General features: G+C 39.8%; 3 protein-coding genes across 4 annotated transcripts in view; 2 read left to right on the forward strand and 1 right to left on the reverse strand.

The window, feature by feature from the left end:
* tet1 (tet methylcytosine dioxygenase 1) overlaps positions 1–623 on the reverse strand; it is a 36,932-nt gene extending 36,309 nt beyond the window's left edge. Inside the window, 1 exon segment of the mRNA XM_025897345.1 lies at positions 491–623. The gene's annotated coding sequence lies outside the window, so the exon portion shown is untranslated.
* Positions 478–8,566, forward strand: slc25a16 (solute carrier family 25 member 16). Of its 2 annotated transcripts, none has more exons than XM_003451929.5 (10): positions 478–611; positions 1,723–1,870; positions 2,732–2,824; positions 2,914–3,047; positions 3,269–3,332; positions 3,511–3,632; positions 3,770–3,836; positions 3,945–4,107; positions 4,207–4,275; positions 5,900–6,056. In XM_003451929.5, the coding sequence occupies exons 2-10, from the start codon at positions 1,777–1,779 to the stop codon at positions 6,054–6,056; spliced, it is 963 nt and encodes a 320-aa protein (XP_003451977.1). In that variant the 5' UTR covers positions 478–611; positions 1,723–1,776. The 2 variants fall into 2 exon arrangements, with proteins under 2 accessions (XP_003451977.1, XP_005456586.1); XM_005456529.4 differs by lacking the exon at positions 478–611 and adding an exon at positions 1,198–1,494 and having other exon boundaries at positions 5,900–8,566.
* Positions 8,567–9,352: 786 nt separating this feature from the next.
* Positions 9,353–19,683, forward strand: alox5a (arachidonate 5-lipoxygenase a). Its single transcript, XM_003451927.5, has 14 exons — positions 9,353–9,697; positions 10,504–10,702; positions 10,812–10,893; positions 10,983–11,105; positions 11,705–11,811; positions 11,931–12,103; positions 13,044–13,190; positions 13,319–13,522; positions 13,598–13,684; positions 15,697–15,875; positions 16,113–16,234; positions 16,616–16,716; positions 17,707–17,877; positions 18,086–19,683. The coding sequence occupies exons 1-14, from the start codon at positions 9,548–9,550 to the stop codon at positions 18,263–18,265; spliced, it is 2,025 nt and encodes a 674-aa protein (XP_003451975.1). The 5' UTR covers positions 9,353–9,547; the 3' UTR covers positions 18,266–19,683.
* The last annotated feature ends 43 nt before the right edge of the window (positions 19,684–19,726 follow it).

The following is a 19,726-nucleotide window of genomic DNA, read 5'->3' on the forward strand; positions in this document are numbered from 1 at the left end:
GTCACAATTGTGCGTTTTCAGTGTAATAATAACAAACTGTTCATGCACTCAAACAGCACATGACTATAACAGTGTAATAACTACAGGAAACGACAGCTTTTCCAACCATGGGGTACAAGGACGAGTCAGATAGGTTGACGTCAATATAATAAAATATTTTGAGTATCTTAAAAACAAACCAGCTATATACAAAAACTATAGCTTCCACAGGGCCTTAACAGTTTAAAGGGCAGACACGTTGAAGAGCACAGGGCTCTGGCCGGAGGTCGGATCCTGTTTTCGTCTTTCTGACTGACGGAAGAGGGGGTTATTACCGTGGAAGAAAAAAAAGCGCCTTCAGCGTCGCTTTCAATTACTGTTTTACACTTGACCGCTGTCATTAAAATCACAGAGGTGATAAGAAAACCGGAAAAAGGCTCACTTTCGCGAAGCCTGTTCTGTCGCCGGTGTGGTTGTATTTACACGTTTACGGCTGAAATGCTCTACATACCACAGAAAGAGAGAGAGAGCGAGAGAGACAGTTGCACTGTCTGAACTGCTAATAATACCCCGCTCCAGCGAGACAGCGAGACCTTGTATTGGTTTCCCTCCTCGGCAAATATAGAGCGCTGGTAAGTTCAATCCTCTCCACACGATGACACATGGACATGATACGGGAAGGAGCACCGACGGCGTGAATACGCAGCGACGGAGAATGGCTGGTTTTCGGCGTGCTTCGTGTAGCCTTTGGGAGCACGACACCCGTTAAAATGTAAATCCCTCTTATGTCTATCCATTCAGGGCAGCCCCGCTCACACTCCCTCCACCAGACGCAAGCAGGCTACAGTCACTCCGCTGGCTAAAAAACTCGTCGTCTGCTTGAAGGGAGCGGGGGGAAAACCTGGAGTGGAGCACACTCCGTTTCGCTTCTACCAGCCGCCTGTATTTCAGTATTACAGTCACGGTGTTAGCATGCGGCGTGGTCGCTAATGGGTACTTAGCTAAATATTAATTAGTTAATTAATTAGGCGAGTTTTCTTCATTTTCCTTCGTTAATAATCAAAGAAACACGCTGGGTAATATTTTAGAATATTTCTAATAATTTTAAGGCAAATTTAGTCTCACCGGTGACGTTTTACTTTGCGATATAAATCTCACGTCGATATCAAAGATATTCATAAAGTTATATAAAAAAACAACTATCCTCTAACGTCATAGTTGCGCCGTCGCTCTGCGTCATTATTGCGCGACTTTTTTTGTGCTGAAGCTGTCAGTCGTCTGTGGGCGAAGGGCATGAGCGTGCTCACCCTTGTCAAAGCCTCATATCAATCCGCATTTGCGGCATTTAAACGTGACTTTCAGCCTTTCGGCTGACCGACGAAGTGTGGGCTCGATAAAAGCCAGTAGCATCCAGAGGAATGAGAGAAACGAGAGAAGGAGGCGACTCGGCGAAGGAACAAAATATTTGTTGACTTTATTTCCTTCTTCGGACTTATTAATAGTTCTGATTATACTGTGAGTATGTTTTTTAAGACGTCCATGGGTGCTGTCGTCTCTTAGCTCCCTACTACTTGTGACTACTAACCTTGACAGTGGAGCAATGTCTCAGTGACTAACCTTACACAACCTCCATTTGGCCATTCAAAAAGGACAGCTGGCTTTGCTTATGGGCCCAATTTTGTATATTTTAAGCAATACTTTAAAACGACACCTACATGCTCACAATCTCATTTGCCTTTGCAGTGTTTTTACCGAACCCGTAAAGTCATGGATTTGGCAGATCACTGAACAGGGAGGATGACATCGGAGGCTGCGGTCTCCACACGCCCCACCATGAGCAGCACCCCTTCCAAGGGGGACTACCACTGGCTCCGCTCCTTTGTGGCTGGAGGTAGGGTCTGACACATCGGCTTACAAGCAGTGATGTCTCCAGGCTCACAGTTTCTTTGCCTTAATTTATTTTTTATGAATGAAGCCAGATTTATTCATCGTTATTACTGATAATAGTGGTGGTGGTTATCACTGTTATCTCACAGCAAGAAGGTCTTGGGTTTGAATCCCATATGCATGAAGCTTGCATGGGTCCCCACTTCCTCCCACAGTCCAAAAACATGCATGGTTTTAGGTTAAGTGGCAATTCTAATAAGGTGACGATCAATGTGAGTGCCTCTGCCTGTTTGTTTTTGCTAGCACCAAAGTACAAAGTGTTGCATGTGACCAACAAAACAAAATGAACTTTGTAGACCAATAAACTAATAAAACTACATAAATTGTAGGGGGAAAAAAAGGTTAAAAATTCTCATCTGACCTGCTCTAAAATGAGAGTGTGTCTCTGGCAGGTGTATTAGTCAACAAGAAAATACTCTATATTTCTGCTTTAAATAAAAGTTAGATTTTCACTTCATAGTTCAAAATTTACACCTGATATATGAGTAATAAGAAAAGCATTAACATCACATAGTCTAACAGCTTTGTAAAAGTACCAATTAAAGTGCACTCCAGCACTGTTTGATTAAAGAAAATGAGCATTTTCCTGCTAAATTAATCATTATTTGCATATTTCATCTCTGTAGCTTTAGTGCAACTCACATGTATGACAGGTTACCTGTGTGTCTGACTTGCCACAAAATGTTAAATGATTGACATTGTTGTGCAAGAAAAGGGCAATTACTTTTGCTTGTTAACTGTAGATAAATAAAAAGAAAATATCAACCATTCATCTGTTTCTGAATGGCATTTGCTTTGTTTTTAGGTGTAGCAGGATGCTGTGCCAAGACTACCATTGCTCCTCTGGACAGGGTCAAGATTCTTCTGCAAGCTCAGAACCCCCATTATAAACATCTGGGTAAAATAATAATAGTAATAATATTGAGCTAACAAGTGTTTGCTTCCACACATCTGTATAGGATTGAAACTTTAGGACTTTCTTTGCAGGAGTAATTTCCACTCTCAGAGCTGTGCCAAAAAAAGAAGGTATCCTTGGCTTGTACAAGGGTAATGGGGCTATGATGGTCAGGATATTTCCTTATGGAGCCATCCAGTTCATGGCCTTTGACAAATATAAAAAGGTACGGTATGCATTTTATTGTGGAGTGCTGCTGTCAAAGGTCAAAGCTGTAAAAATGATTAAACCTTGTGTTAGAAGACTGGTTAGAGAAATGTCCAGTGTGCTTTAATGTCCGTGTATTTTCTGCTGTATTAGCATCGCAGCATTCGTTTCATCTTTGCATTGTTTTATTGGTTCGTTGATTTTCTGCCCAGGCTGATGTTGTCAATATTCCCTTTACAGCTGCTAAGTAAACGGATAGGCATCTCTGGACCCATCCACCGCCTCATGGCAGGATCTATGGCAGGTACTGATAAGACTTAGTCTGTGACAGTTGGGTGTCATGCACTCCTCTGACGTAGATAACGTGCCTTCCTCTAAGCTCACCATCATTGCTATTTGTTTCTCTTTAATTACTGACTATGTTTAAATGTTTCACATACAAGAGTCCGCTGTGAGTCAGTGTGTTCTTTGTGTGTTTTCAGGGATGACTGCAGTGATATGCACTTACCCTCTGGATGTAGTCCGAGCCAGGCTGGCCTTCCAGGTGAAGGGAGATCATCGCTACACTGGAATTGCTAATGCTTTCCACACCATCTACCTTAAGGTGATCTGCTAGTGATCAAATAAGCGTCTAATAAACTAAATGCTCTTCACACAAGATTGTAGCCTTTAATTTAAGATCAGCTCAATTTGCCTGCAATACCCATTTTTATATTTTCTTCTTCTTTTTTTTTTGTAAAGGAGGGAGGCGTCTTGGGCTTCTACAGGGGACTTACTCCAACACTTATTGGAATGGCGCCTTATGCAGGTGATTTTTGGAAATATTTTTGATGCTAGTATGTGAAGGACAACATAAAATGCAACCCCCCCCCATATATATAACCAGTGTGGGTTCTGTTGCATTGTATGCTCCTAGGTCTCTCTTTCTTCACCTTCGGGACCCTGAAAAGCCTGGGTTTGAAACATTTCCCAGAGCTGCTTGGACGCCCTTCCTCAGACAACCCCGATGTGCTCATTTTGAAAACCCATGTCAACCTTCTCTGTGGAGGGGTTGCGGGGGCTATTGCTCAGACAGCATCGTAAGTGGCTGGTTAATTTGCCATGCCCAGCAGGGCTTTGCTGTTGATTAGACTGATTGACTGATGGTTCATGTGTCACGCTGTATGCCGTCTCACTAGGTACCCTTTGGATGTGGCTAGAAGAAGAATGCAGTTAGGCTCTGTGCTTCCTGACTCGGAGAAATGTGTGTAAGTATCACTGTTGTTCGCTACATTCAACTCATTTATATGTTACAAATGGTTAAATATTTATTTTCCTAGTATAAAGAGAAGATGTTTTAATTTTAAAGTGGTAACAAAACAAAGCAAGAAAAAAAAAGTATAATTTTTTTTATGTGGTGTGACATGATTTTATACTCACTGGTCACTTATTGCTAGCCCTGGGTTTGAGGCCTTCAGCGCTGCCCTAATTCATAGATATTCACCAAGTTGCTGGAAACACTCTGCAAAGAATGCCATGTTTAATGATGGCATCACACAGCTACTGCAGATTCATCACCTGCACACTGATGATGCAAATCTCCTCTTCCACTGCATCCCAGCTTTGTGACAGAAAACTGCCACTCACTGGATAATTTTCCCTTTTTTGGGAGCATTCACTGTAAACCTTAGAGACGGTTGTGTGAGGAAAGTCCCAGTAGATCAGAAACATTTAGACCCACCCGTCTGGCACCAACAACGATGCCACTTTCAAAATCACTTAAATCATGTTTTTTCTCATGCTCAGATTGAACTTTGGCAGGTTGTCTCGACCATGTCTGCATACCTAAATGCATTAATTTGCTGCCATCTGATTGGCTTACTAGAGATTTGCGTTAAACAGTTAAACAGCTGAGCTTGACAAAGTGGCCAGTAAGTGTATGCAACACATTCAGAGAGAAATCAAGGGGTAATTGGTTCTTAGGTGTAATGTTGTACTGAGGGTAATAATAGAAAAACACCTCACACAACACAGCGCTGATGAAGTTAACCTTTTTTTTCATAAGTCGCTCATCAAGCTGAATAAATATTTGATTCGTGTGTCTTTGCTTTTAAAAGCACATCTGATTATATCAGTGTCAGTTTTTATGCATTCTGCAACATGAGCTCCATAATAAATAACATTTGTCTCCCATTTACGTCTTTTACTTCCTTGGTAGTGTTTGTACATTGACTGCTTAAAAAGGTTGATTCCTCATTTGGTTTTGTGTGGTTAACTTAATGATTAAAAAGGAGAACATTCCTGAGGTTTTGTGCCTGTTTAGTCTAGATATGGTACTATTGATTAAAAGGGGGAAAAAAAGGGCCGACATTTTTAGTGCTGTAGTAGTAACTGAGTTATAAAGCTACAGCAACATACCATTCATAGCTGTAAAGTTCACAGATGCCAGTGTAAACACTTCTCGCCCTTCCTGTGTCCTGTTTACAATGTTATGTAAAAATTTTGTTTTCACAAGTTCCAGTTCATCGGTCACTACCAAAGACAAGTTTTTGTGTTATTACTACAGCTGATTTATGCAATCTCAAAGGTCAAGAATAAAAACTGCAAATTTTCGTGTTTAAAAAAACAAACATTATTTAAGGGAGTTTGCTTAGGTTAAAAACTTTGGAGATTAAATCATTTAAATCTTTTCCCCATAAAGACAACCTCAGTATATATCAATTCAAAACGTGGTTTGATGACTATTAAAGTAGTTCAAGGACACCCTGAGCACCTGAAATATGAAGGAAACCGCTCAGTTTGTTTTCAAGGGATAAAGAGTTAAAAAAACACTGTTTTCTTTTCTCTTCTAAACTGTGTATTTACTTATGTATTCTGTCTTTACCTAAACAGATCACTGATCAAGACACTAAAGTACGTGTATAATACGTTTGGGGTGAAGAAAGGATTGTACCGAGGCCTTTCTCTCAACTACATCCGCTGTGTCCCCTCCCAGGCCGTGGCCTTTACCACCTATGAGTTCATGAAGCAGGTCCTCCACCTGAACTAGTGGCTGTTTTTTTTTTGTACCTTCAGGCTGCACCAAGGCCTTTTTGCTCCTAGACTTAATGCTAGCCAACTTCAATGCTTCCTTCATCTGAAGGTCGCTCACTATGTCTTAAACTCCTGAATGCAGGAACTGCCTTTTCCTCACCGAAGAAGGGATTTGTATATGAAATGAAAAAGCCACTCCATGTCTGTCCTGTTTCGTTCCTTCTTACTTTTTGCTTTGGTAATTCAACAACTCATAAATTATTTTTTCTTCTTTCATGCTCATAGATGGGTGTAACCTGCCCCACAGTAACCCTAAAATTATTTATCTTTTTAAAGCTGCATCATTCACAGCGCGCAGTGATCTGAGATATGCATTTTTATAGTGGTGTTTTCTATTTTCTGACCCGGTGAAGAGATTTTAAGTTGCATAAAATGATCAAACTAAGCTCTCTAAAGAATATATTTTTATTATTTTTTTTTTGTACAGAGAATAGGAATGTGTTGACATCTTTATTATTTGTCATATCTTTATTTTATTTCAATGTGGTAAAACGTAGCTTTGGCTGAAAATTGAGAGGAATTGTAAAATAAGTTAAAGTATTTTGCAGATTTAAAGCTTAGTGTTTAATTATAAACTGCACAACTTAAGGAAATCTATAGGTTGTGCATTTTTTTTGCCCCCCCCTCCTTTTTTGGTTTGTTTTTGCTCATTTTTCGTGCATATTTTTTTAGAGATGCTGTGACATGTGTGGTACATGACTTTTATTTTGAAACAATCCCTTATTTTACTGCCAGAATACTTAATTACAGCAGTTACTGTGTACATGTTCAAATGCTGAAAAACCCTTGCTCTAATGTGCTCTTAGATGTTAAGTGTGTCTTTGATTAGACAAAATTGTGTCCACCGTTGATCATTGGTGTTCACACAGATCTTTTGAGATGCTGAGATTTTGATATAATATGGATTCTGGGCTGATATCGTGGAGGGACACGATTGCCAGATGGGACTCAGGAGTAATTTGCACTTAATGACTCTAGCTGTATTTATTGATTTAGCGACCTGTTGCCACTGGGTGGCAGCACTGATATGTTTTGTTTACTGTTGGAGCCGCACGCAACATTCATATGAAATCAACAACTTCTTGCAAAAGACAACAGATTAAGGAACTTGGGTTTGCTTTTAACCACTAGAACTCATTCAGCTAATAATAATCATACATGCTGTGTTTTACTGGAGTTTCACTGTGGCTGTTTACATTTATTGTTCAAGAGGAGAAAAAAAGCGAATTAATTAGTGAAGAAAAAAATTATGTTTTGATCTTTTTCATCACATGCCTTCAAGTCACCAATAATAAGGATCCTTAATTGTTGATCAGGCATCCTAGTTTTATTTAGCCTCTTGCCTTCCTCTGCATTCAATGTCTCACTTCTTCAGAGTGATTAGTATGTTTTATTAAACATTTGTCTGCATGAGTCAGCTGATGCCGCAACATGTGTACGTGCCTGTGTGTAGGTATATATGAATGGAGTGGGGAAGTGCAAAAGGCAGATTCTTAAAACGGTGCTTTCCACCATTATGGGTTTGTGAGTCTTTCAAATGAAGCCGTGTCTACATACTCTTTATCACAGTTTGCTCATGCCCATCACAGAGGGATTTTCCCCCAATATACACCTCAGTCTCATTTGAATATCTCCTAGAGAGGTGCACTGTTTTACGTCGACAGCTCAGCTGCAAATTTGTACAGAAGATAGCTTTTTTTTTTTTTCTGATTTGCTGTCTGTTCATAGAGTAATTTATTGCTTAATCCACTGAAGTCCCAGAAGATCCAGTTTAAAGTGTGGACAGATTCAAACTGGTCTTTAATCATTCTGTGGGCACGCACACTTGAGGGGTCAGAAAGCACTGTTGTAGCATATTGAAATGTGCTGACATTTTGAGCAGCCTACATGCTCTAAAGACTCAGCGTTAGACACAGACTTGTGACTAAAGGTGTTGGAAAAAAGTCTAAAAATGTAGGGAAGCAGACTTCTTCCTTATCGAAAGTTTAAAATGTAAAAGTGCAGGTAACGAAGTCCTCTGTGTGACTTCTGATTTCAATAAACAAATACAGTACACCTACATTGTTGGACTTACTGACCAAGTTGCAGCTACTTTCAGGAAACAGACCTTTCAGCAGTCATTCGTCCAGAGTGGACAAATGCTTTCATCATAGTTTTTCATACCGTTCCTCTTATTTCCATATTGGGTTTTTTGAAAACAGCTTTCCTCTCACTCAATGCTCCTACTGCTCATTGCCAATGGTAATGGATTGTTATTGTTCAGATGTTTATGTGGAGAAGCACTGCCGGGCTAGATGGGGTTGAAAGAATATCTAATTTTTTTTTTTAGAAATGAACAATGAAAATGCCTTGTTTTGTTTGTTTGTGAGCTTTATTTTCTGACTTTGTACTTGTTCAGTTTTACTTGCCATGCTTTTTAAAAGCAGTGTCTGAATGACATAATTACATGCCATCTTCTTAAATCAGCACCAGGTCTGGTGTCTTTATTTTTGTCTTTGATTTCAAGTTTCTTCTGAAGATGCTGTCCCTTACTACTCCATCCAAGTATGAGGAGCAGGAGTTTCTTTCTTCTTGCTTTTATCATTTACGAGAGGAAAAACACACTTTTGAATCCAGTCAGTGACGAAGCAACGACTTCATTCCATTTCCCACTCTGAGTTTGGCACATATAGCTCCTTTTTCATGTTGACGTTATAGTTTTCTCCCCCTTTAAAACCACACAGGGGGACTCTCTGATGCATTTGCATTTATTTCACTAAAACTACCATCCACTGTTGTCGCATGGGACCTAGTGATTTGATTTGTAAATGAGACACAGATGCAAAAGATACACCTGATAGAGCCTCATATGTTCTTTGATACAGTTTCACATCAAATTAGTTAAAGACAGTTAGTGTTTTAATGTAGGTTGCTGTGTTAGTCTCTGTTTTCGTAAAGGAATTCAGAAATCAGGGATGCTGTCCCTTATATACATATTAAAAAAACTCCTTTGTTTGCAGACAAAGGAAAGTTTAAAAGGAAGAAAGTTTAATTTGATATGTTTCTGGAATAAGACACCTTTTCTTGTGTCCACATTTATGTCTGTAGGCCCTAAAACACCTGCAATAACAGAGGAAGGACAGCTATATTATATTCTGACCTCATTTCAAGTCAAAGCGTGGCGATCAGTCACATCACAGGGAGGTCAGAATTAGTTCTCGTCATGCACCTCCCTCTGTCACATGATTATACATTACCTTGATGCTTGTGGTCTTTAGGAGTTGTAGCAACAAGTGCGAAGTTTACATCACCGAAGAAAAGCTTTAGGCAAGAAGGGGAACCAACGGCTGCTAAACATCTCAGATTCGACCTTTCGTAGGTGATAATAGAAGAGATTTACTGCGGATTTCTTCACCTTCAGACGGTGTTGGGACATTGCTGGAGTTCTTTACGTCCTGTGTGGTCGTCATGCCTTCTTATACAGTTACAGTTGCCACAGGGAACCAGTGGTTTGCGGGGACTGATGATTACATCTATATTACACTTGTGGGCACGGAGAGCTGCAGCGAGAGAACGCTCCTGGACAAGCCTCTTTACAATGACTTTGAGAGAGGAGCGGTAAGTGATGTAAAACTGCTGCGAACATGACAAATTTTTTTAGTTTATATTTATGGATGATAACCATAACAGCTGATAACTGTATGGCTAATAAGTAAGTGCAGAAAAATGCATGAATGCAGACAGTGTAGCTGACTGTGCAGTGACGGAAACGGAGCAACTTTTCTGTTTTGAATTACAATTATAACACGATGAAATGATCAGTAGGTTATTGATGTAGCACCTTTCACAATTAGAATTACTTCCAGTACAAAACAAAAGGACTGAGGTCACCTTCTGCCAACACCTCGGTGCCAAACAACCATTTTAAAAGCCCAGAGGCCCCGTGCGCTTTGATTAATCTGACCTGTTTTGGCAGCAGTAGGGGGGCGTTATGCACTATTAGGGGGGTGGTTTTAATGTTACAATTGATTGTGGTAAATCTATGGGTATAAATTAAACAATGGGAAATTACAGAAAGTGAATCTTGAACTTCTTTTTTAAAATGTAATTTGGCTTATTTTCTCGAAATCTATTTTATCATCATATTATAGATGTTAAATTTGCTAATTTCTTAGATTGCTTAGATTAGATTTCATTTTCAGTTCAAATAATATGTTAAAAATATATATCTGCATTTTTATAGATTTAGTATATTAAAAAAAGCGGGGGATTTAACCCACCTACAAACATACATATGCTTCTATTTTGTTTTTTACTTAAAAATCTCCTATATTATACGCTTAGAAATTTCTTTTTTTCCATTTAATAATAAACTGGCAGTTTTCAGCATTCACTTTTGACAGTAGCTGTTGAACACGTTTCAGGTGGACTCCTATGAGGTGAGAGTTGGGGAGAACCTGGGTGACATCGTCTTGGTGAAGATTGAGAAGAAGAAATACTGGGTACAAGACGACTGGTACTGCAGGTACATCACTGTCAAGACCCCATCTGGAGACTACTTGGAGTTCCCCTGCTTTTGTTGGCTGGTGAATGACAAGGAAGTGGTGCTCCGAGATGGACGAGGTAGTTATCTCTTGTTTGTTTGTTTGCCACACAAATCTCATGTTTTATCATGTTCATCTGTCAACCTGCAGTGGAAAAACGAGTTCCACACTTTTTCTTTCTCTCGTAGCACATCTGCCTCAGGATGATAAAACCAGTCTGGTCAAGCAGCACAGACAGAAAGAGCTGGACGGGAGGAGAAAAACCTACAGGCAAGTTTGCGCTGCATCTCCAGCTTGTTATTGTGAGGTATAGGCAGGCTGATGAGGATGTTTTCTAACAACACTGCTGCATTTTACAGATGGAGGGAGTGGCAGCCAGGCTTTCCTATGAGTATAGATGCTAACAGACACAAGGATTTGCCCCGGGACATCCAGTTTGACAGTGAGAAAGGAGTCGACTTCATACTGAACTACAGCAAGGCGTAAGTGGCCCCACTTACAACTGCCTGTAAAGGTGAACGAGTCCCTCAGTACAGCACAGAGGGAGTCAGTGGAGTTTTAACCTCCTTTTAATGCAAAGGATTCATAATCAAACGATGGGCTGATGCCTGATGATATGTTTCTATTTTCTGTACTCAGGGCTAACCGGGAAAAAAAACCCAAAAACATAAACAGTGGTGTCATTGTCTGTTTATCACCGGGGACATTTGCATTGCGCTTTTAGGCAGACGTCTGAGCTTGCGAGTAGATGCAAACACAAAACAGATCCAAAACACAGCTGTTTGCATCACATAGCAGGGTGAACAAAAATACACATGATATTATTAGAATAGAGTGGCTCATCCAGTTATCCATGTTGAGCTCCAGTTGTTTCGTCAGAAATGCTGCAGCTTTAGGGACAGAAGTCAAAAAGTGAGCATTGCTGCATCATCAGACCTCGTTTTCTTTTCCTGAAATTATTTTAACAGCAGTGTTTCTTTGATTCTTTGCTCCAAAATACATCCAATTTCAGATTCTTTGATTTTCTTGAATATTGCGCATGACAATGTTTGTGATTACGATGATGATGGTGATTTTCCAGAATAGAGAACCTGTTTGTGAACCAGTTCATGCACATGTTCCAGTCCTCCTGGAGTGACTTCTCTGACTTTGAGAAAATCTTTGTGAGAATCAAAAACACCATTTCAGGTCAGCTTCACCTACACTACATTATACATACATACTTTAAAATATTTACATTAAATATTTTAGATATTTCTTCTGAGATCCTCAGATTCTGATATGATATGATATGATATGATATTCAGAGTATGTGATGCAACACTGGAAAGAGGACTTCATGTTTGGATACCAGTTTCTGAATGGTTGCAACCCTGTACTGATCCGGAAGTGCAAGAAGCTCCCTGACAAGTTTCCTGTCACTCATGAGATGGTTGCTGTCAGCCTGGAGAGGGAGCTCACCCTGGAGGAGGAAATAGAGGTACACATGGCTATGCTTGCTTCTTTGAATGTAGTGGATTTATCAGTGTGAAAAAATTTGTCAGTTTCATGTTGACAGCAGCTACAGCTCTCTTAAAATCTCCCACTAATGCAGTGGTTCCCAAACTTTTTTTGCTAGCCCCCCCTTTATTTTACAAGAAAATCCCCCCCCCGGACAAACACATCCTTCAACCACACACACCCATATTTTGTTTTCAAACTCCATTGCAGTTTATTCCACACCTCAAACCTCTTGTAAACAATTCAACAAATTAAAGTGAACTGCAATAAATTACAAGTTGCAATAAAATAAACCACTACCTCTTTTAAATAACAGAAAAACAAACCATCTTTATGGTGTAATTATTTTACGTATAGTTTTTTTTTGACTGTGTAAGAATATTCAACGCTGCTGTCAATACATTTTTCAAAAAATGTCTCTCTGTGCAACATGGGTTTAAAAACATGAACAACTGTGGGATACTGTTTGTCCGTGATTTGAACCGGGGGAACGAATTGTGGCAGGATCAGTGTTGTAGCAAGGTAGGTATCACCGACAAAATGTGTTCCCCCTGCATCGCGAGCATTCGCTGGGCATGGGATCCAGTTTACACCACCTCCATTACAGACAATTAGACATGGAAGCCGTGATGTTTTAGTTTTGTGAAAAAGTGAAAAGTGAGTGTCGTGTGGGAGCTCCGTCAAAAAATCTGTCCATTATGCTAGCAGTGTCCAAGGGGGTGCGCCCCCCACTTTGGGAACCATTGCACTAATGCATAATATAAACTGGTGTTCTCCAAAAGTTGATTCTGTTCATCTGGAAGTAGCGTTTTCAGTGGGAGAAACATTTCGTCACTCATCCAAGTGACTTCTTCAGTCTCAGCTGACTGCAGGTTTGCCCAATCTTATAACCAAAAAATAAACTGGTGTTCTCACTACAGGCAGGTAACATCTACATAGTAGACTACGAGGTGCTAGATGGCATCACTCCAAACTCCACAGACCCCTGCACACTGCAGTACCTGGCAGCTCCGATCTGTTTGCTATACAAGAACGCTCATAACAAGATCATGCCCATCGCCATACAGGTAAAAAGATGCTCAACAGCAGCAGTTGTGTGTTACGTTGTTTTTAACAGGTGAACATTTCTTTATGCAGCTGAAATTTCAGTTTGACTCAAACTCTTGCTTTTTCATTCCACACTGGTCTTTTTCAGCTTGGCCAGGTTCCAGGTGAAGACAACCCCATCTTCCTGCCAACTGATGGTCAGTACGACTGGCTGCTGGCTAAGATCTGGGTCCGCTCCAGTGACTTCCACCACCACCAGACAATCACACACCTGCTCCGGACACATCTGATGACAGAGGTGTTTGGTATTGCCATGTTCAGGCAGCTTCCTGCTGTTCACCCTGCATTTAAGGTAAAACTCCAGCTTATTAATAAATGTCATGACTTATTGATTCCTTGGTTCACTGGTTGTCCATCCTTCTCCCAGCTACTCATCCCACACATTCGTTTTACCATCGCAATCAATACCAAGGCTCGAGAGCAGCTCATCTGTGAGTGCGGCATCTTCGACAAGGCGAGTTTGTGAAAATTCATTCCTTAAACCTTAATGAATAATGACTAGTTAATGAATTCATTCATTTCTTCACAAATTAAATTTTAACCATTAGAGGAAGAAGAAAAAATACTCATAACCTTCTCTCAGACACATCATTACGTACAGCTGCTTAACATATTATTGATATTTGTTTAGACTCATTCTCTCTGATTGATCTTTCTGAGTTAACTTCAGTAATTACCTTCTCCAAACCATCGGCGTGTCTATTAGATCCAATTCATACAAGAATTCTTAAAGAAGTCCTACCATTAATTAATGCTTCAAACTCATATATGATCAATTGATCTTTATTAATGGGCTGTGTACTTCAGGCTTTTAAGGTTGTAGTAATTAAACCATTACTTACAAAGCTGTCATTTGTCACTTGATCCAGCTGTCTTGGATAATTATGGGCCTGCAGCTAACTGGGCTATAACAACTAACTTATCGTCTGCAGAGTGATTTTTTATTTGAGTTTTAGTCAGGTTTCAGAGCTCATCACAGCACAGAAACAGCTTTAGTGAAGATTACAAATGATCTTTTTATGGTCTCTGACAGTGGACTCCTCTCTGTGCTTGTACAGCTAGACTTCAGTGCAGCGTTTGATACTGCTGACCATAATATTTTATTCCCTTAGGCACTATCATTCAAAGGCATAGCATGCATTTTCATTGCTATGCAGATGATACACAACTTTATCTACTCATGAGACCGGTAAAACACTAATTAGGTAAAATGCAGGAATGTGTTTCTCACGGCGATGTATTATATACGCCGGTGTATTAATGGAATGGACCCAAATGCAGAACACGGGAGGAGACAGTACTGAGGAGGGAAAATACACAGACGACCTGACAAAGACAGGATGACAACAGACAGACTAAATACACACAGGAGGTGATCAGGGGAAGTGGAAATACATGAGGATACAGCTGACACAGATGAACCTCCTGACACCACAGGGGAAGTAAAACAAAATACATGGAACATGGAAACAAGACTTTCAAAATAAACAGTAAACATGACAAGACGTAGACATGCCAACTAACACAAAAGACAAGAACAGACTCACAGAAGGGGACATAGAAACCTAAACTAGAATAAAACTCAACTAAATCCTAACTAATGACAACACATGAACTAAGCATATATTCAATATAATATAAGAAAATAAAACACACAATGGACTCAAAATGCTGGGTCACAGACCCAGCCCCTGACAGTCTTAAAGATATAAAGACCTAAATTCCTGCCTCTATATTCAGATAAAACAGGGGTCATTGTAATTGGCCCTATACCCTTAGAAATATAGTTTCTAACCAGATACTTAATCTGGATGACATTATTTTGGCCTCCAGTGAGGAATCTTGGTGTCATTTCTGTCCACCAGTGCACATATTATACAAATATTTAGGACTGCTTTCTTGTGCACAACATCTCTAAAATAAGAAACATCCTGTTTTGGAGTGATGCTGAAAAACTAGTTCATGCATTTGTTACTTCCAGCCTGCACTATTGTAATTGATTACTATCATGATGTCCTAAAAACTCCCTGAAAAGCCTAGAAAGAGATAACATATTTCCCACATATTGGCTTCTCTTCATTGGCTCCCTGGTAAATCCAGAACTCAATTTAATGTCTTTGTCTTCACATAAAAGGTCTTGAATAATCAGACGTCATCTTATCTCAGAGATCTCATAGTACTGTATAGAGCACTTTGCTCTCAGACTGCTGGTCTATTTGTGGTTCCTAGGGTTCCTTTCAGGCCCCTCTGAAAGCAAACCCAGTCTCTCAACAACAAACTTAACTGGATCTTCCTTTATTCGCAAAACATTCAGGCTTCACTTGAAGTAAAAGCAAACAAAAATCTAACTAACATAGATAGTGAAATAATGAAGTAGGGAATTTAGCAAAAGTGCATTCGTATTGAAGAATGAAAGTTAAATTAGCTTCAGGATAAATGAGGATGATGTTCTCCATCCTCATAAAGGCGAATGCAACAGGCGGAGGCGGTCACGTCCAGATGGTTCAGAGGGCAGTGAAGACTTTGACCTTCAGGTCTCTGTGCTTCCCTGATATGATCAAGTCCCGTGATGTGGACAGTAAGGAGGAACTGCCGACCTACTTCTACAGGGATGATGGCTACAAGGTGTGGGAGGCTACCAAGAGGTGAGGAATGACTTTTTAAAGTTTTAGCACAGAGCACTGAGAAAGAACTGATGAGGGAGTGAGGGCAGCCGTAAGAAAGGACAAACAGTGAGAGGTGTAGGAAGATTTCTACCCTTGTGTGTGTGTGTGTGTGTGTGTGTGTGTGTGTGTGTGTGTGTGTGTGTGTGCTTCAAATAAGAGAAGTTGCAGCATTTTTTCCCCTCTGTACGTGACATCCATCCGTTTTCTTCCCCACAGGTTTGTGTCTGATGTAGTGAATATTTATTACACAAGCGATGAGAGGGTGCAGGGAGATGAAGAAATCCAGGCCTTTGTTAAAGATGTGTGCAGCTTCGGTATGCAGGACCTGGATTACTGCGGTAGGTAGAGGCGTTGTTTTGCGTGAGTTTTCTTTTGCTAATGCCGCATCAAGCAAAATATACCACCCAACCATCCATTCAGACTTTTTCTCAAGGAGAAAAGACGCTTGCTCTCCTAGTCTGGTGTTTTCAGGAAGACAGGTATGACAGGAAACAGACAGCGTTATAAACTCAAATCTGCTCTCTTATGGATGAATAGTTTAAGGGTGAAGGAGGGAAGCCACGGCAGTCTGATGGTGTCAGTCCCTGAGTGCATTTCACCACGCTTGTGTATTTTGAGTGCATTGTACAAGGGTACAGACAGACTTGCAAAAGAAAAAAGCGGTTTTGCAAAGCTTGAAGCTCAATTTGTCAATTCTATGTTCCCACTTTCGTGCATAGAGTTTCCCAAGTCCCTGAAGACACGCGAGGAGCTGATAGAGTACCTGACCGTTATTATCTTCACTGCCTCAGCCCAGCATGCAGCTGTCAACTTCGGACAGGTAAAAGGAGGCGTGTCTAGAAGTGGAAATTCATAGATTTTTAAGTCAAAAAGTACCTACTTAAACTAAAAAATATCAGAAATATTTGAAAAAAACACTTGCTACTGCAGAAGTTTCATTAATACAGAAACATGTTTTTGTGTTTTGTTCCTACTGAAGCACCAATGTGTGCATTTAAAACCAGCAGCAAAGTTTTCCTGCTGCAGCTGATTGAGGTAAAACTAGTGGTGACTACTTTTCCTACAGCAGTGGTCATGACTCTTTTTGGTAAAAAATAGATATATTCATGAAAACGTGATGATTTTTGTAGTTTTTTTTTCTTTTTGAAGTTTTGTCTTTGTTTTCTCGTTATTTCAGTTATATTTGCATGTTCGAAATAATTCTATCTATCAATAAAAAATATTTAAGCTTAATATTAAGCTAACCTAAGAGAGTGGCAGCTAAGAGAAGTAAAGGTCACATAAGGTCGGCAGTTCGATCCCTGGCTTCTGCAAATCACATCACTGGTGTGTGTGTGTGTGTGTGTGTGTGTGTGTGTGTGTCTGTGTGTGTGTGTGTGTGTGTGTGTGTGTGTGTGTGTGATAGATACAGTAAAGCTATGAATCTGTGAGTGAATGTGGCTTTTGTCAGGGGACATGTGGCAGTGATTTCATCCTGAGAGAATTTAGAATTAGTAATTGAACCTTTACCTCCCTTTATTCTCTGGTCATCCATGTGTTTTCAGTACTATATATATATATATATATATATATATATATATATATATATATTATTTGTATGGGGTCTGCCTACAAAGAGTCTGTTTAATATAAAATCTTAAACCTTTTATGCAGCTATTAATTCTACATGTAATATGCAGTGCAGTATTTTCTTATGAAATCTAAAAGTAAAATTAGAAAGCAGAAGAAGATGAAGGAATTTTCTCAGACTTGTACTGTTGCACAGCACTTGGGTAAATGCACACACTGTATCTTTGTGTACATTGTGTAGTATGACTGGTGTTCCTGGATCCCCAATGCTCCATCTACCATGCGGAAACCCCCACCCAACAAGAAAGGTCTGGCAAATGTGAATTTGATCGTTGAGAGCCTTCCTGATCGCGGGCGCTCCAGCTGGCACCTGGGGGCCGTCTGGGCCCTCAGCCAATACCAAGAGAATGAAGTAGGAAAAGCACACAGACAACCGTTCGAACACTTTCACATCTCAGCACAGACACACAGCCGAAACAATCAAAAGTTTGATACATTTGGTACATTTCTCATTTCCCAAGATGCTCTCCTCTGCTTCAGAATGTACTTGTCTTTTCTTCCTTTTTCCTTGTGGCGTTCCTCCAGGCTAAATAACCTATCATGTCTCGCTCTTTCTGCAGCTGTACCTGGGAATGTATCCTGATGAGCACTTCACAGAGAAGCCGGTGAAGGATGCCATGGCAAAGTTCAGGACGGAGCTGGCAGAGATAACCAGCTCCATCAAGAAGAGGAATGAGGGAAAGAAGCTACCATACTACAACATGTCTCCTGACAAAATCCCAAACAGTGTTGCAGTCTGAGAATTTAAAAAAAGACTAATTTAGTGGAGAGGCTCATACTTATTATACATACAGATTGAAGATTGATGATAATGTTACCGAGCTGTCCAAATATGCTCTATGTTACCTATGATAGGGATATTTCTGTGGAAGCGGTTTCTTTTTAATCTTGTAATAGTGCATCTTGAAAAATCTGAATATTTTGAAGGTTTTTATTGTAATAATTCAGGAAGATAAACTTTCATATTATCTACATTCATTATACGTAAAGTGAACATTAAAAACATCTTTTAATTATGCTGGTTATGGTCAAAAATCCAGTGTCCCAAATTATTTGAATATTTCCTGATATTTCTCCCATGATCTCCCAAATCTGAAAAGCATTAATTTATATGCAGAATAACTGGTTGGGGGTCTTTTACCACATGTTACTGCATCAGTGGTGGTACTGCTGAGGTGTTTTTGTTGTTTCTCATCTTCACTGTGACTATACCTCACAAATTCTCTCTGTAGTTCAGGTCAGGTGAGTTGATTGGCCAATCAAACACAATAATAATGATGATATGGGGAGAAAAACATCTGGTAGTCATTTTGGCACTGTGGGCAGATGCTAAGCTTCATGCTGCAAAAATGAAATCAGTATCTCCATAAAACCTCTCAGCAAAAGGAAACATGAAGCTCTAAAATATCCTGATAGATGCCTGTGTTGACTTGTGACTTGATAAAACTCAGTGGATCAACCACCAATAACAACCAGCACCTCGAATCATCACAGACTCCAGAAAGTTCACACTAGAATTCAAACACCTGTGCCTCTCCAGTCTTCCCCCAGTCTCTAGTACCTTGACAGAAAATGTACTTCATCTGAAATGAGCAGCAGTTCACTTCCTTCTCTCCTTAGCTCATGTAAGATGCTTCTGACAGGAATGACCTGATGTAACGGATGTGGGTCTTTTCTTGTGAAGTTCTCCCAAATTCTTGAATCGACTTCTCCTGATAATCCTCTCAAGGCTGCTGCTCGTGCACCTTTTCCCTGTCCAGTCAACTTCCTGCTGTTATGCTATGTTTGAATAGTAATTTATGCAAACTGGAAATTAAATATTCTAATTTGTGAGAATTAGTGTGTGATTAATAAGGAATATGTGAAAGTTTACCTTTTTGAATGACAAAAAAAAGTTTTTGTCATTTTTGTTCTTTTTTAAAGGTGCATGAGTACATATTGTGTTGCCTTTGGTGTCTTTCCTCATCTTGCCCTTGCATAACAATTACTTAAGAGGTTGAGAGAAGGTGACAAACCGTGTTTTCTGCTATATGCTGAATGTGAAGTTTGTATTTCTGTCATAGAAAAGTTTTAGGGCAAGATCATCGAGCAGCTAGCTGAACGTTTCTGTTATTTGCAGCTTATTTGGGTGAAAATAAATTAAAATGCTACTTCGCAACGCCCTTTGAAATGTTTTTAATTATCCACGAAGACTGGATTTG

The sequence above is a fragment of the Oreochromis niloticus genome, linkage group LG13 (assembly GCF_001858045.2).
Source record: "Oreochromis niloticus isolate F11D_XX linkage group LG13, O_niloticus_UMD_NMBU, whole genome shotgun sequence".
NCBI lineage: Eukaryota > Metazoa > Chordata > Actinopteri > Cichliformes > Cichlidae > Oreochromis > Oreochromis niloticus.

Excerpts from the sequence above, each read along its gene's own strand:
- slc25a16 (XM_003451929.5), top strand. The coding sequence starts at position 1,777 with ATGACATCGGAGGCTGCGGTCTCCACACGCCCCACCATGAGCAGCACC. Across the intron at positions 3,837-3,944 it reads TGGAATGGCGCCTTATGCAG|GTCTCTCTTTCTTCACCTTC; the intron begins GTGATTTTTGGA and ends GTATGCTCCTAG. Across the intron at positions 4,108-4,206 it reads GCTATTGCTCAGACAGCATC|GTACCCTTTGGATGTGGCTA; the intron begins GTAAGTGGCTGG and ends CCGTCTCACTAG.
- alox5a (XM_003451927.5), top strand. The coding sequence starts at position 9,548 with ATGCCTTCTTATACAGTTACAGTTGCCACAGGGAACCAGTGGTTTGCG. Across the intron at positions 16,235-16,615 it reads GCAGGACCTGGATTACTGCG|AGTTTCCCAAGTCCCTGAAG; the intron begins GTAGGTAGAGGC and ends TTTCGTGCATAG. Across the intron at positions 16,717-17,706 it reads CAGCTGTCAACTTCGGACAG|TATGACTGGTGTTCCTGGAT; the intron begins GTAAAAGGAGGC and ends TACATTGTGTAG.